Source organism: Pan troglodytes, chromosome 12 (assembly GCF_028858775.2).
Source record: "Pan troglodytes isolate AG18354 chromosome 12, NHGRI_mPanTro3-v2.0_pri, whole genome shotgun sequence".
Classification (NCBI taxonomy): domain Eukaryota; kingdom Metazoa; phylum Chordata; class Mammalia; order Primates; family Hominidae; genus Pan; species Pan troglodytes.
Genome location: NC_072410.2, coordinates 51,201,850 through 51,218,417, shown reverse-complemented (window position 1 = coordinate 51,218,417; position 16,568 = coordinate 51,201,850). Strand labels below are relative to the sequence as shown.

General features: G+C 45.6%; 1 protein-coding gene across 26 annotated transcripts in view; it reads left to right on the top strand.

Annotated features, from left to right (window-relative positions):
- DYSF (dysferlin) overlaps window positions 1-16,568 on the top strand; it is a 233,977-nt gene that overhangs the window by 75,707 nt on the left and 141,702 nt on the right. For all 26 annotated transcript variants that reach the window (XM_016948754.4, XM_016948752.4, XM_016948753.4 and 23 more), the window contains 4 exons: window positions 1,453-1,556; window positions 8,169-8,237; window positions 8,416-8,459; window positions 12,288-12,370. In XM_016948754.4, the coding sequence (XP_016804243.1) occupies window positions 1,453-1,556; window positions 8,169-8,237; window positions 8,416-8,459; window positions 12,288-12,370 (300 nt within the window). The remainder of the gene's footprint in view (window positions 1-1,452; window positions 1,557-8,168; window positions 8,238-8,415; window positions 8,460-12,287; window positions 12,371-16,568) is intronic.

The following is a 16,568-nucleotide window of genomic DNA, read 5'->3' as shown; positions in this document are numbered from 1 at the left end:
CTGTCCTGGTTTTAGCACTGAAAGTGCCTGTTCCAGGAAACCCTGCAGTCTCCAGCAAACTGGGACAGTGGGCACCCGACTTGCAACCATCTCTTCCTCCCAGGAAGGCCAATGTGGCCACTGCCTGGTTTCTCACAGTGGTTGGCCCGATACTAGACCCATCTGTGTGTTTAGTAAATGCTGGGGAGTTATACCAAATATTCTAGAGCTCTGGTTATCAACCTGGGCTGATAGTAGAATTCCCTGGGAAGATTCAAAACGGTCCAAATGCCGGGGCCCCACCTCCAGCATTTTAGATTGACTCGAGTTAGGGCAGGGCTCAGCATTGGTAGGGTTTAAAGGCTCCCCAGGTTGTTCTGTGGTGAGGCCCCGCTGTGAGCCACTATTTTAGAGCATGCATTAACCCAACCAAGCCACTGTCCACAGCAGAGTCAGTGAGAAGGTTTGCAACTTGGGTCCCTGGTTACAACTTTTCCATAAAGGTAACTGTTTGAGAGTTTCTGCTTCGGCTGCTGACGTCAAGAAATGAAATGTACAAGCTTACTTAGACCAAATCCTAAAGAAAGCCTGTAAATAAGTAATGGGTATTAATTCAGTACTAAAACACATGCTTAAAAATATTCTGCATTTATTGATTGCAACTAGAAGTGAGGCTGGTGAACTTCAAGAGGGGCATGGGGAAATAGAAATGTTTGCTTTTCTTAAGGTGAAAGAGCTTTGTGTTGAATTCCGTGCAACGTTGTTTGAAGAAAAACAAAATAGATGGGCAAACAGATCATAAATGTTTGCTAATTGTTGTTGCCTTTTGTATTCATGTAGTTATTAGCTAGCATATAATCTTTATCCCCCTCCACTTACCCACTCATATGTCTGTAAACATAACATGCTTTATACACATATGTATGTGTATACACATAAACATATCTATCTATCTGTATCTACATATATAAATAATCTGGCTGATTCAAAAAATAATGGTTTGGGGCAGCATAGATTAAAAACTCTTAAAAAAAAAAACAACAACAGAATTGACTTCTTGGTTAACCTCAGGTAAATCGCTGCGCTAATAGATTTAAAGGAAAATGTCAACCAGGCACCAATAATGGGATATTGTTATAACAACTGCCAGTCCTTTTCTGAGTACTTACTGCCCTTAGTGATGTAGATTTCTAATTAGTCAGGCAGGTAGATTTGATCTGAAAGGCTTTGAATGCAGGGCGGGGACAGTGAACGAGCTGTTTGGGACTGGTGACAAAGTGGCCCGGAGCTCTCAGGAGTTGCTGCTCTGAGACAGTCCTCCCTCTGGGGAGCCCCTGGGCTGAGTCCCTGTGTGAAGGGGCCAAAGCTTCTTGCTCAGGTAGTCCCAGGACTGCCTGGAGACAGATGGGGGACAGTCAGGGTTTTGGAGGAGAGACAGCAGGCAGGCAGTGACTGGTTTGTCCCTCTTCCCAGTGGACGATGCCGTGATGGACAACGTGAAACAGATCTTTGGCTTTGAGAGTAACAAGAAGAACTTGGTGGACCCCTTTGTGGAGGTCAGCTTTGCGGGGAAAATGGTAAGGAGCAAGGGAGCAGGAGGGTTCTCTCGGGAGGGGACTTTCTGATGCCCTGTGGACTGTGCCGGGTGAGAGCAAGACAGAGTGAGATGCCCCCACCAGAGGTGTGTGCACAAGGAGTGGCTGATCCTGGTGCGTGGTGAGACACCCACATAGGCCCAGCTCTCACGGACTGCCCCGCACACGAATGTGGACAGGTCTGCCTGGGGGTGTCCCAGACAGACACATAGATGTGGATGGCCCAGGAGAGGACGTCGGACGGTGGATAGTAGAGGAACATTTGGGGGAAAATGGAGCAATAGCATGGAAACCAGACATGAAGGCATAAAGATAGAGAAACTATATTTTAAAGATGTGGGATAAAAACATAATGGTTATTAAAAAAATGTTGTGGGGGTAGTTGGGCAGAGAAAGGCCCCTCTGGTGGGCACCCTCGCCTCTTCCTTGCAGCCCACCTTCCTGCCCTGAGGCGGGGCTGTGGCTCCAGTCCCTGCTGACTTCTGTCCCAGCCCTTCTCTCCACACAGGCTGCCCACCCCCCAGTGTCTGTGCACCCCCCACAGGCTTTCCTGGCAGCCCCAGCCCTCCCAGGCTTCAGCCATCACCTCTCTGCAGAGAACTCCGTAGCTCTCCGACCCCTCCCTTCAACCCCAGGCCTCTCTGTGCCTCTAAACAGCTCCGCCTGCTGCCCCTCTGAGCCCTGGAGGGAGTCATTTTCTCTGCACAAACTGCCCCATATCCAAAAGCCTCTGTCTTAATCAGGTACAACCATCAAAGGCAGAAAATGTGGACCTGCCTTGATTCTTCCCTCTTTTTTCTCTCTCCACATCCCACATGCTATCTCTAGCTTTTGACTTTAAACTCGTCCCCAGGGCCCATCCCTACCTTGTGCCCCCACAGCCACTGCTAGCTCTTTCCAGGAGCATTCCCTTGTCTCTCAACTCATGGCATTGAATTTTTGAACAGCCCAGGCCATTTGTCCAAGTACTGGATTTGTTCGATTGTTTCCTTCTGTTGTTTAACTTGTTTCTCTGGCTCCTCTCTTTCCTGTAAACTGGAAGTTAGGTCTAGAGACTCCATTAGATTCAGATGAAGTATTTCGGCAAGAACTCAGCGTAGTTGATGTTCTGCATGTCATATGGCATCACAACAGAGAGCCATAATGTCAGGTTGTCCCATCATTAGGGATGATCGCCTGATCACACAGTTAAAATGGTGCCTCCAGACAGCTCCCTTATAAAAGTAAATCTTCCCACTTTGTAATTAGCAAGTAAACTGTGGGCGGTATCTTGGCACTGTACGGATGTCCTACTTCTCAGCTACCTCTTATCTAATGGTCTAAGCATCCATTGACCTTCCTGTCTGAAGAAGTCATTTAGTTGGGACTGCAAAGTGGTGATTTTCTCATTATCATTCTTTTTCTCTTGATTAGCCAACATTTTTTTCTGTAAAGAAGAGCTTTCTCCCTCCGCTTCGTTGAGTATTAGTATGGACCTCAATACTTTTTATTTCTAATGTTAAATCAGTCATTATTGTGTCGATGTATGAATTATACTGAAGGTGGCCATCAGGAGCCCCTTTGAGCTGGGCTCTCTCTCCTCAGAGACTAGCACAGGGTCCCAGTGAAAATGTACACGGGGATGTAATGCAGATTTTAAACTCGTTCATGTGGAGGTGTAAATGCTTACTGCAGATCCTCACCTGAGTGCAGGTTTTGGTGTAGACTCAGGGTCCAGGTCTTACGCCCTGCGCCTGGCATCAGGAGGAATGGGGACAGCTGCTTGAAGGTAGGAAGGAAACAGGAAGCTGCGGCTGTACGTTTTTGTGGGACACTAGCTCCAAACACTAGGATTAATTCTTCTACTTGACACTTGGGGGAATTCATGTCCTGAGATTGTTCTTATTTCGCATTCCCAACATGGAAGGTATTTTGATGGTGGCTAGAACCAAGACCGACATGCCTTCACATTCATTGGAACTAAGCCTCAGAGCTCCGGGGCTCCTGGCTGCTCCTGGGTCCCTGCCAGCATCTTTGATCTCCCTGGGTCTTCTGTTCTGAGATGCCCTTGGCTGGCCCTGGGGATTTCTTTAGGAAGGTACCAGTGTCTAGGGGGAGGTGAAAGGACAAAGGCAGCCAAGGCAAGGCACTGTATACAGTGGATTGGCATCTGGGCTCATGCAAGAAGCTCCGCCTCCCATTTTTCCTCTAGAAGGAGGTGGAGGGAGTTGAAGAATGACCTTATGGTGAAGGAGGCAGCTGGAATGCTCCGTCTTGAAAGTTTCAACCTGGCCAGCCTCCTCGGTGGGCCCCAGGTCTTTGCGTCCTCTCTGCCCTGAGCCACCTCCTTGTGGCGTCCCCGCTTCTGCTGCTCTTATGGCATGTCTCATTCTGCCTGTCCCTCTCTTTTAGCCTGCTTGCATGTCCCTTTTCTCTCTTTACACCCTAAGCTGAAGAGCCCTGAGGTTACATTCTGTGTACCCACCCACCCCAGCTGGCCTTCTTTGCATTTCCCCTTATGGACACCTGGTGGCAGTATTATCCAAGATGTGAACCATACTTGATTTGGCCAAGTTCCTAAGAAGATAGGAGTGTGGGAGAGTGTGTGCGACTGTGCACTTCATGGTATGGAAGAAAGAAAAGGTCCTGCCCTACTTGTAGGGCAGGACAGGAAGTTTTAAAACAACTTTTTTTTTTTTTCTGAATTCAAGAATAAAACCCATTAATTGCAAAAAATTGAAAAAAATCAGAGACAAGGAAAACAACAAAAACTCCCACTGCACCATATTCTGTACCCTGCACCACCCTGGAGAGAATTACTGATAACATTGGTTTGTATTACCTACCCTGTTACCTCCCCTCTTCCCACTTGCTGGGAAAAAATCATGAAAATATTGATTTTCCTTATTCAAGGATTCTGTATTTGCTAATTTGCCTACTCACTAAAATGTATTTGCAAGCCCAAAATCAACACTCATGGCACTTTAGTGATGATTTGTGGACACTTTCAGGGCTTTGAAAAATTTGAGTCTCCCAGCATGTATGTTGGTTGCTGAGGTTGAACAAGTTGACTCTCTGCCTCCCCGCTCCAACTCTCATGGAGTAAATACGACATGTCCATGATCAAAGGGCATGTATTTACTCCACGAGAGTTGAAACAGGGGGGCAGAGAGTCTCAAAACATGGTTCTGCACAGGACACGTATCAAAGGACACAGATAAAATGTGTGTCCTTTGATATGTGTCCTGTGTAGTCTCATGTTTTTCACATTTTTGTGCCTTTTCTTGGCAACTTCGCTGTTTAAAATGGCCCCAAATGTCGTGCTGAAGTGCTGTGTGGCATTCCTCAGCTCAGAAAGGCTGTGATGTGCTTTACGGAGGAAGTGCGTGTGATAGGTAAGCTTCCTGCAGGCTTGAGTCACAGTGCCGTTGGCTGTGAGTTCAATGCTGATGACTCAGCAATGTACATTAAAAAGTAAGGTGTCCTTCAACAGAAGCACACATAAACCAAGGTTATGTATTGATCAGTTGACAAAAACGTTGTGACAGAGGCTGCCAGGAATTTAACCCTGCTTCTTCTCTGAGGTAATGAGTCAGCATTCACTAATTCAGGGTTCATGGTGACCTTATAGATCGTAACTACCATGAATAATGAGAATCAACTATATACATGCAGTTTGGTAAACTGCTTGTGTTGTCTCATCTTTTCTCAGGTTGTTAAAGAGTCATTGAAATGATTTTTTTTGATGGCTGCATAATATTCTGTCAGATGAGTATACCATAACATTTGACCTATTTTTTGGATATATATAATTCAAATTTTCCTCTTTTATAAACAACATTGTGACAAACATCAGCATACAGGAATCTTTGTCCACACTCTGATTGCTTTTCTGTAGGGGAGTTTCTAGAATTGGGGCTGTTAAGCCAGGGGGCTTATTTTTAAGTATTTGATACAGATGGACAAATAGCCTTCCAGAGAGAGTGTACTAATAATACTCCATTGGGTAGTGAAGGAAGGTAAAGAAAAAAGGTAAAGCAAGAAAAAAAGAGAAGCAGAGGAAGAGGAAGAAGCAGCATGGTGTGGCCCTGGCTGAGTGCCTGTGGGTGGAACAGGATGGGGGAAGGCTGGCAGGGATCTCTGGGGCCACAGGCAGTGCTGGCTGGGGTGTGGCAGATGGACCAGCTGCTGTTCAAGCCCCCAGACCCACATCCTGGTGAAGGTAGCCAGGTTGAAGTGTTTGCGATGGAGGAGGGCCAGATGCCTGGGGCAGGGGCTGAAGTAGCCCGTGTGCATCCTATGTGTGTGTTGGGGCAGCCTGTGCCTTCTTATTCCAGGGACCTGGGGCACAGAGTTGGCAGGGCCGCTCAGCTGGGTCTTGTTAAAGTATCTTATTTTAAAATTTTGTTTATCTAATTTTTGAATTAGGTAGTACATTTATTCTATCTATCTATCTATCTATCTATCTATCATCATGAAAAATCTCCCTCTTGCTCTGTACCCCATCCAACAATCAATCCATTTCTTCCTTTTCAAAGAAAACCACTGCAATTAGTTTCTTTTCTATTATTCTGGTTTTGTGATGCACGTGTAAGCAAATATGACTACAGATTCTTTCTTTATTTTTTTTTGAGATGGAGTCTCACTCAGTAGCCCAGGCTGGAGTGCAGTGGTGCAATCTCGGCTCATTGCAGCCTCTGCCTCCTGGATTCAGGCAATTCTGATGCCTTGGTCTCCCGAGTAGCTGGTACTATAGGCATGTGACACCACTTCCAGCTAACTTTTGTATTTTTAGTAGAGACAGGGCTTTGCCACATTATCCAGGCTGGTCTTGAACTCCTGACCTCAAGTGATCCACCTGCCTTGGGCTCCCAAAGTGCTGGGATTAAGGCATGAGCCACCGTGCCCAGCCGACTATAGATTTTTATCTTTTAGCTTTTAGCACAAATGGCTGTGTATCATACCACTCTGCGCCTTGCTTTTTTCACTTAATCATATAACTTGGAGATGGTTTCACGTCACTACCTAGAGGCATCCTCATTCTGTTTGACAGCTGCCTAGTACTCCATTGTATGGACAGACCATACTTCATTTAACCTGCTCTCCATTGGTGGACACATGGGTTGTTCCAAATCCTTGCTAGTTCAAGCCATGCTGCAGTGAATAGCCTCACACATATGTCATTCCTCACATGTGCAAGTATTTCTGTAGGACAGGTGTCTAGAGGTAGGATTCATATGGCAGTGGGAACATGCATTTGAAACTACAATACATAGTGGCCAATTGTCCTCTGGAGGGGTCAAACTATTTTGTTTTCCCACCAGCAAAACATGAGCATGCAGTTTTCCCATAGCCTTGCCAACAGTGGTCTATCAGACTTTAGAGATTTTTATGAATCTGATGGGTGAGGAATGGTATTTTGTTGGTTTTCTTTGTGTTTCTTTCTGAGTGGGATGAAGCATCTTTTTATATGTCTCAAGGCCTTGCATCTTCATTCTGTGAACTGTCTCTTCCACTCTTTGCTCTTTCTTCCACTGGATTGGATCGTTGGTCTCTCTTCTTTCCTTACTCCTCTCTTTGCTAACTAACACAAGGGCGAAATCCTGGCACTCAGCCCCACACCCAGCCCTGTGTGGCCTTTGTCTGGGGCTCTTTTTATAGGGAGGAGGGGGAAGGTGGGGGCAGGGGCCAGCACTGGGTGGACCAGGAATGGAGACATCATCCTCACCCCTGGGGACCTGAAGTCTCTGATTTAAGTCAGATGCTCATTAAATGAGATAATGCACATGAAATGCTTAGCACAATGCAGGGCTTATCATAGTAAATGCTCTGAAAAGGCTGCTCATTATTTTCATGTGTAGAACATGGAAATCTACCAGGATCTGTGTATCTGAAACTGAGTCTTTACCTGCTGCACCCGTGTGTGGGTATAGGATCCCTGGGGCTGGCTAAGGGGCCTGGTGTTCCTTATGGACTCCAAGGCCAGGGCTGGCCTGTGAGCTGCTGGTTTGGATCTGGTTTCCACTCCTGTGAGGTTTCTTGTGTGGGAAAAGCCTGGTCTTTAGGGCAGGGCTGGTTGGAGGCAGACTATGGCTTATAAGGTTTGTATCTTCACTGAATTTTCTTTCACTCTCTGACCTCTGTGCATGGCTCCCCTCTCCCATATCTGATCTCCTAGGGGTCACAGTCTTCCTACATGGTGGATGATCTGGGGGTAATGGGCAAAAGAGCCTTCTGGGCCATAAGGGCCTCTGGGAAAGCCCGTCTGGACTGGACTCAGGGCCCCCACATTTAGGGTCATGGCCATAATGGGAGGTATGGAGGGGGATTTTCAGCCAGAGGTGTGAGTTAAGGGTAGAAGGGCTGTGGCATTCTGACAACCCACCCCACCCTTACCCACTCCCCAGCTCTGGGTCTGACCTTCCATTGAGCTTTGTCTCTGCAAAGATTCCCTGTGTATGAGCCCCCTGCACTAGGCCCCAACCCCAGGGTCTTACACCCAGCCCTAAGGGCAGCCAGCATGGCAGAGAATGGCCACTGGTTGGCATGTGGCCCCGGGGGAGCCCAGAGTCCCCATGGAGCTCGATCAACTTGTCCCCTCCCTGTGTCTTCTAGCTGTGCAGCAAGATCTTGGAGAAGACGGCCAACCCTCAGTGGAACCAGAACATCACACTGCCTGCCATGGTGAGCCTCCTGCCCCCAGTAAACCCAAGGAGGCCCCTGGGGCTCTGGGCTTCGGGAGGTCCAGGGCTCCTGCCTCCCCAGCATCCTGCCGGTATCCCAGACTTCAGCTCGGGGTGGGGAGGGGCTGTTCTATCTTCAAAAGGACTCTTCTCCCAACACGCCTCTATTCCTTCCTCAGTTTCCCTCCATGTGTGAAAAAATGAGGATTCGTGTCATAGACTGGTGAGTTCTGAGTCTTGGAGTCTTTAGGGCGGGCTGTCCTGAGGGGGCGCTGGGTCCCTCAGTTTCATTCGGCTCAGTGACTGGTAGTAAGAGTGTGAGGGAGAAGTTTCAGGTGAGGTAATCTCCCCTTGGGGTAGCCAGGGATGGAGAGGGTGTGGGCAGTTCCTGGGAAGCTTACTCACACCTGCTTGTTGGGAGGTAGGCAGATAAGGAGGAATCATCTCTGAGGGCAGAAGGAGCTGGGAAGACTTCCTGGAGGAGGTGGGGCAGGTGATGGCCTGGCAGGAGGGGTGGGGTTTTGCTAAGCTCACCATGAGGACATTCCAGTGAGGAGAGGCTCACAAACTAAGGGAAGGGGCTGAAAAGAGGAGAGCTTCAGGGAGGATGGGCTGCGGTGCTGCCCTGGGTTGGTGGGATGAAAAGGTAGGGTCCCCATGGTGGAGGAGCAGACCAGATTGCCTGAGCAGGGGACACCATGGCAGCTGTGCAGCAGGTGAGGACAGCAGCTCACGGGCGTCTTAGAAAGATCACAGCATCTAATACTTCTTGAGCACCTACTATACACCAAACCTTGTTCCCAGCAAGCACTTGACACGAGTCATCTCATCTGACCATCAACTCACCGACATCAGTTCACAGATGAGAAGGCAGGTTGGGAAAGACCGAGTGACCTGCCCGAGCTGACAGCTAGCTGGAAAGTAGCTGAGGCCAGGCTTGAACCCAAGCCTGCTGTTTCCAAAGCCTGTGTTCCTAACCACTAGTCCATGCCACCTCCTGCTAGTTGAGGGGAGCTGTCTCTTACACTTGAGGGGAATATTTGGGGTCCACACGTGTGATCTCAGGGCATTGGGCTTCCCAAAAAAGAGAGAGTTGTCCTTTCTTTGCCCCCAAGAAGTCTTGGCTTTGTGGTTCCCCAGCGTGTTCTCCTCTGGTCTCATGCCCATGACACCCCCAACCAGGAGGATAATGAGAGACTAGGGAAAAACCCCCAGGCCACAGAGCCATTAAGCTGTGTGCCAGTTCCCCAGGCCTAAAGAAAACAGCTTGTGAGAATTAGAGGAGAGGAAAGAGAGCCGCCACGAGGGCCTGTGAGGGAGAGGCCGCAAGGGCAGCGACCACGGGTATGTACTGTGGGGAAGCGGTTTGGAGGAAAGATGTGCTTTACATCCCAGAATGATCTCTTCATCTCCGCTCTCCATGTGTGCCGCTCTGACTGCGGGCGATGAGCTGTGCGTGTCTCTGCATGTTTGCGCATGTGGATGTGAGTGGGTGCGGTTGTCTCCTGTGTTGTGGATGTGTCTGGCCCGAGTCCGGGTGAGCTGTGTCAAAGGCATCGGCGTACTGTACAATCCAAACACATTACAGAATCTGGTGGTTGCATCTCTGGTTTGGGTTGAAGTGGCATTTTTATTGTGAGTCTATTTTCAGACTTGCTGTATTTTCCAAAAGCAACCCCAAGCCCCAAAACCCAGCTCTTGGCCAGAAAGCATTCTGCTGCTTCAAGTTCCTATCCAGAAGAGTGCTTTCTTCCCAGAAAATGCAGATAAGCTCTTGTTATTACCTGAATCCTGGAAATAGGATATAGTCCATATGGCCTTTTCTCTGTAACTTAATCTTCCATTTAATTCTTCAGAAATTCCTTTTTCATTAAAAAACCAAACCAAACAACAACAACAAAAAAACCCCAGACCACCCCCTACCTCCATAAAACAGAACCTCTCTCCTCCCACTCTCCTTCCCTCCTCTCCCAATTCAGAGAAGACTGGAGGTCAGAAATCCAATTCCTTTTCAAGTGCTGACCTTTTCTAGGGTTTGGTCATGAAGACTGGGTACAAATGCCATTAACTGTCACTCATCTGGTGCTGAGAATATCATTGTAAAATGTTGCAGGAAATTTTTACTTTCTAGTTTTTTTTTTGCAGGGGGCGCGGTGGGAGGATGGAGTTTCGCTCTTGTCACCCAGGCTGGAGTCCAATGGCGTGATCTTGGCTCATGCAACCTCTGCCTCCTAGGTTCAAGCGATTCTCCTGCCTCAGCCTCCCGAGTAGCAGGGATTACAGGCACACACCACCACCCCTGGCTAATTTTTGTATTTTTAGTAGAAACGGGGCTTCATCATGTTGGCCAGGCTGGTCTTGAACTCCTGATCTCAGGTGATCCATCTGCCTTGGCCTCCCAAAGTGCTGAGATTACGGGCGTGAGCCACCGCACCCTGCTTTTCAGTTCTTATTAATATCATTTACTTGGAAAAATGATACAGATCTGTCTGTGCTGACAATTCATTCTTCCTAATGTAGCGCCGGCGATGGAAAACTTTAAAAATCAAAGCTTAATCACCTCCCTGGGAAATACAAAGAGGAGGAAAGGAGCACAGAAATTGCGCAGAGATTAGGGTACCTTGTAGGGTTAGGATTTCAAAGAAAAATCGAAGCACCATGCCAGGGTGTGCCTTTCACAATGGGGCTGGGATGTGTCATCTGAAGCTGCCCATGGCTAAGGCACTCACAACAGGGAGAGGGGGTCTAAGGGGCACCAAGAAGAAGGGGAAATTACCCAGGAGGAACTTCCTGAAGGAGATGGGTCCTGCCCAGCCCAGTGTTTCTCAGCGTCTGCATCATTGGCATTTGGGGCTGGAATATTCTTTGCTGTGGGGGTTCTCGACCTAGTGGTTTTGACCCCAGGTCTAGTCTACCCGGGAAGCAGCAGGTGGCTGCAATCAAAGCTCTGGTCTCCACGTCAGCATATCTGGCCTCAAATCCCAGCTTTGCCATCTTGGCAAATTATTTAACCTTCTCAACCTTGGCTTTCTCATCTGAACTTGGGGCTAATTGTAGTACCTACCTGGTAGTGCTGATGTGAGAATGAGTGAGTTAAGTCACCTGATGGTTTTAGCACAGTGCTTGGCTCTTAGTACGTGCTCAATAAATGTTAGCTGTTACTGTTTATTATTATCAAAGGAGGCAGGAGTGGGGTTCAGAGGGAGGGTCTGCATAGGATGTGGTTGGCTAATAGGTGAATCAAGCAGTTAACCTCCTTGAGCTCCTGGCCACAGTCCCCTACCCTGGTTGGGGAGCCAAGAAGTGTCCCCCTGGAAGCAGGCCCTATGCCATGCAGGAGCAATGTTCCAGGAGTCAGGACGCCAGGGCTTCCGGCCTGGGCTTGCCCTTCCTCTCCTGATGACCTTGGGCAAGTACCTACATGGCTTTAAGCCTCAGTTTCCTCATGGGTGCAACAGAGATAATAATAAAAGTGCTTGTTTCTCAAGGCTGTGTGAGCCTCCTGTGTGATAAAGGCTAAAAGTGCCCCATTACATACAAAGTCAGATACAAAAAGGAATCGTGTATTACCATTGGCTACTTCAAGACTGTGGCCTTGGAGATAGTTTCTTCCTGGTCACCTAGTTTTCTCCTTGATCTGGACATTTCTTTAGCTCCTGGAGCCTCTCAGTTCTTCCTGGGTCCGGGAACCTGGCTCCCTGAACAGGCCAGTCCCTGGCCCTGCCTCCTTGCCTCTGGCCTCCTCCCTGTCAGCCTGCAGATGTGTCTGTAGAGATCCAGGCTGGCAGCCTGGTTTGGTTGCCTGATGGGATGCTGGTGGTTGGCGAGATGAACTAGTTCCCTCTCAGAGAGTCTTGGGCAAACCTCCTGTGCAGTGTCTTCATCTCTGGGATTACCAGGCCTCAGTAACATACCAAAGTGAAGACCAGAAGCGCTCTCTGCCCGCCCCCTGCCCCCCCATGATGTGTAACCGAGGCCACATACTTCCTGGGTGGGCTGTGGCCTGCAGTTCCTTTCCTGTGTTCAGGCACTCTCTGCTCCCTTGCTCTAGGGACCGCCTGACTCACAATGACATCGTGGCTACCACCTACCTGAGTATGTCGAAAATCTCTGCACCTGGAGGAGAAATAGAAGGTATGTTCCCTCTTCGTTCTGCCTTTTGACCCCCTGTGCTCTCCCCCGTCCCCCCTCTATCCAGCTTACACTTCTAGTTTTGAGAGTTTGCAGAAAAGGGGAGATTATAAGGCCTCTGTTGCCCATTTTCCACTGAGAAGAGCTCTGGCAATGAAAGAGATGTCTTACAGACATTTAGGGTTCTCCACACTTGGATTGTGGGATATGCCACTGAAGGGCACAAAGAGGATAATTCACTCCTGCAGAGAATATTGGCTGGCTGTGGCCATGCCATCCATCAGGTCCTGCCTTGGCCGACTGTGCTCTAGCAGTTTCAAAAGCTATTGAAATAGCTCTTGTTGTTCTATTAAAAAAGCAACTCATCATCATTTTGTAAAATTTTAAGTAAAGAAATAATCTGAAAGAATATAAAATTTACCTGAAATTACCCATAAGCCCACCCCTCCGGACAAGAACTATTAGCACTCCGAGACCTTTCTGTATGTATGTATATATGTATGTATGTATGTGTATGTCTGTACATGCATGGAAGATGTGTGTATTTAATACATGGGTATGTGTATATATACATTAGAACAAATTGTTTTGAAAATTGCTTTTTGATACTTGACAATACAACATAGATATCTTTTCCTGTTATTAAAAGTTCTTCTATAATACAATTTTAAGTGAATACACATATTCCATTATGTGAATGTATCATGATCCACGTTAACTAGTTAATGATGAACATGTAGGTGTTTTCAAATTTTTCCACATTATAAGCAACTAAATTGGCAAGGAATATTTCTGTAGCTGAATCTTTATATAATTCATGAGTTTCCTTTTGGATAAATACCTAAAATTGGAATTGCTGTGTGAAAAGATTTCAACTTTTTTTTTCTTTTTTTTTTTTTTGAGATGGAGTCTTGCCCTGTTGCCAGGCTGGAGTGTAGTGGCCCAAACTCGGCTCACTGCAACCTCTGCCTCCCCAGTTCAAGCAATTCTCCTGCCTCAGCCTCCCGAGTAGCTGGGACTACAGGCGCGCGCCACCACGCCTGGCTAATTTTTGTATTTTTAGTAGAGACAGGGTTTTACCATGTTGGCCAGGCTGGTCTCGAACTCCTGGCCTCATGATCCGCCCACCTCGGCCTCCCAAAGTGCTGGGATTACAGGCATGAGTCACCGCACCCAGCCTAGGATTTCAACATTTTTAAGACTTTTGATATTTATCAAAATTGCCCTTCAAAAAGGCTGGACTACTTTATACTCTCATCATGCCCCTAGGCTTATTTTGCTATACCCTCCCCAACACAGGGTAAAATAATAATATTAAAAAAGAACTTTGTTAATTTTATAGGTGAAAATAGTATTTCATTGTTGCCTTAATTTTCATTTTATTGATAGCTGGTGAAGTTGACCGATTTCAATTTGAATATATTTAAATAATTATTTTATATTTATATATAACATGTTTATATAATTTATATTCATTCTATTATAAATGTCTTATTTATGTTCTCGGTCCATATGAGGAAATGTTTATCTTTTTCTCATACCTTTGTAAGAGTTCTGTATATATATGGATATTAACTTTTCCCCTGTCATATATGTAGTAAATAATTCTTGTTGGCTTTATTTTACCAGTTAATAGTTTTTGACCTATAGAAATTTAAAATTTTTATGTAGCCAAATCTGTTAGTCTTTTCCTTAGGGAATAAGGCAGGGATCTAGCATTACTTTTTTCAAAATTGTTCTTTGGTGATACAAACACTGTATTTTGAGTAATCTTTTCCCTATATTTTGAAATGCTGCCTTTATCACCTACTAAATTCCTAAATGTGTTCTTGGGCCTGTTTCTCTATTATCTTCAATTGGTATGTCTGCTTATTATTTCTTTGGTTTTGATATCTGGGTTATGCTGGCTTTGTAAAATTAATTGTAAAGATTTAAAGTCTTCTCTAACATCTGGAACAGTTTCTATAACATAAGAATACTGTCTTTTGAGGGTTTGAAATAATTCACCCATAAAACCATATGGGCTGGGTGCCCTTTTTGAGTGGGTATAGTAATAGCTCTTTAAAAACTTTTCAATTTCTCCTGTGATGATTGTTATTTTTAGTTTGTCGTTTTTACTCTAGTCAATTTTGATAATTTATATTTTCCTAGAAAAGCATCCATTACATTGAGGTATAATTTATTTACATAGTGTACAGAGCAAATTTTTATAATTTGAATAATTCTCTCTACCTGTGGTGTTTTACTTTTTCTTATTTCTAATGCTATGTATTTGAGTTTTTTTTTCTTGATTAGCTGGTTAGAAGTTTATTTTAAAACTTTATTGGACTTTTAATCTTTGCACTCTTTAACTCTGTTTAGACTGATTTTATTGTTTCCTTCTTTAACTTTCTAGCTTCTTGTCTTTATTTTTAAAATTTCTTATTTAAATAATGAAAGTATGGTTTCTGCCTTCTGTGTCATGCTCAAACCCTAAGGTTCAGCAGACCCTAAGGTTATATTTAACTCTATTAATTTTTTTTTAACATTTAAACATTTGATCTATTTTGAATTTATTTTTGTGTGTTTTCTGACAGCAGTCTGATTTGATTCTTTCATAGTTAGTCTATTTTTTTTTCCTGACTAGATGCTGCTCATAGGAATTTATCTTTTTTCTTATAGTTTAGAAAATTATTTTAATCTATCTTGGTACAGGACACTTTCCATTGAATTTTGTCTGAGACATGATGAATTCTTAAATCCGAGTTGAGGATTGTTTTTTAAAAATTCTGACATTATGCCATGGACAGCTGAAGGCAGAGTGGGGGAGTGGGGAGAGCTCTGGCTCTCCAGCCCACCAACTTGGGTTCAAATGCTCTTGGCTCTGCTTCTTTGTAACTGAGTGAGTTGCTCCAGTCTCTGTAAAATGGGGCTCTTACAAGTCCCAACCCTCATGAGGCGGTTGTAAAAATCATGAGGTTATAAAAGTAAGGTTCTTATAATGTCTAGTACACAATAACCTTAGAGTAACATTTGCTGTTTATCATCATTAAGATGGGCTTTCTATGTTGCTAATCTGATTTTTTTCTGTACCAATTCTGCCTTTTACTGCTTCGTACATGGTTTAAAATGGGCTATTGCATTTGTAGTTTCTTGTCAAGCCTTCTTTTCCCCCTGTCACTCCTTTTATATTTTCCTTTACTTCTTTGCTCCTTGTCTGTTCTCTCCCGGCAGTTCTGCTTTGTTCCACAAAAACTACATCTTCTTGTACTCTACTGAGGATTCCAAATCATTTTCTGTAATATGCAGGTGAATGCTTTCCTGAATCTTATGGATGCGGTTTCCATACCCTGGTTGGCTCTCTGCCCTCTCCCTGCTTTATTCACTCTCCCACAAGATCTGTTCAGTGTTGGTATCTCTCACAGATAGGGTGTGTGGGTCTTTCTCTGTCCATCCATCTTCTCAGATCTTTAGCTGGAGGACAGGTTAACGTGCCCAGTTTCTGGCCGACTCTACCCAGTGCTCTTGAAGCTGGAGATCGTCTCCAGATTCTAGATCTGTAGGAGACCTCTAGGAGTTCTTCTCCTAGAAGAGGAGACTGGAGGAGATACCATTTTTTAAAATGTTCTTTTTTTTTTTTTGAGATGGAGTCTTGCTCTTTTCGCCCAGCCTGTAGTGCAGTGGTGTGATCTTGGCTCACTGCAACCTCTGCCTCCTGGGTTCAAGCGATTCTCCTGCCTCAGCCTCCCAAGGAGCCAGGATTACAGTTGTCTGCCACCATACCTGGCTAATATTTTTTATTTTTAGTAGAGACAGGGTTTCACCATGTGGGCCAGGCTGGTCTCAAACTCCTGACCTGAGGTGATCCACCTGCCTTGGCCTCCCAAATGTTAACATTGTTTTTAAGCAAGACATTGTTAACTTAGACTTCTAGCTGCTTGATGTCCTCAGATCCTTCTGTAAATGTAGGCAGCTATCAGAGGCATATACCTGACATTGTTTTTCATTCACCTCATTCTTTTAGGAGATGCTTATTGAACATATGCCTTCTGTCAGGGGCTGGGCATAGAGGGTTGAACAAAATATTCTTGGTTTCACCCTCAGGGAACTTAGAGTCCTGGCAGGCGACAAACAAATAGACAAATAAAAATATGGGTATAAGTTGTCTTAAGTGCCCTCGAAGAAAAGGACATGCATGGTGAAAGAGAATAACAGAGTAGGG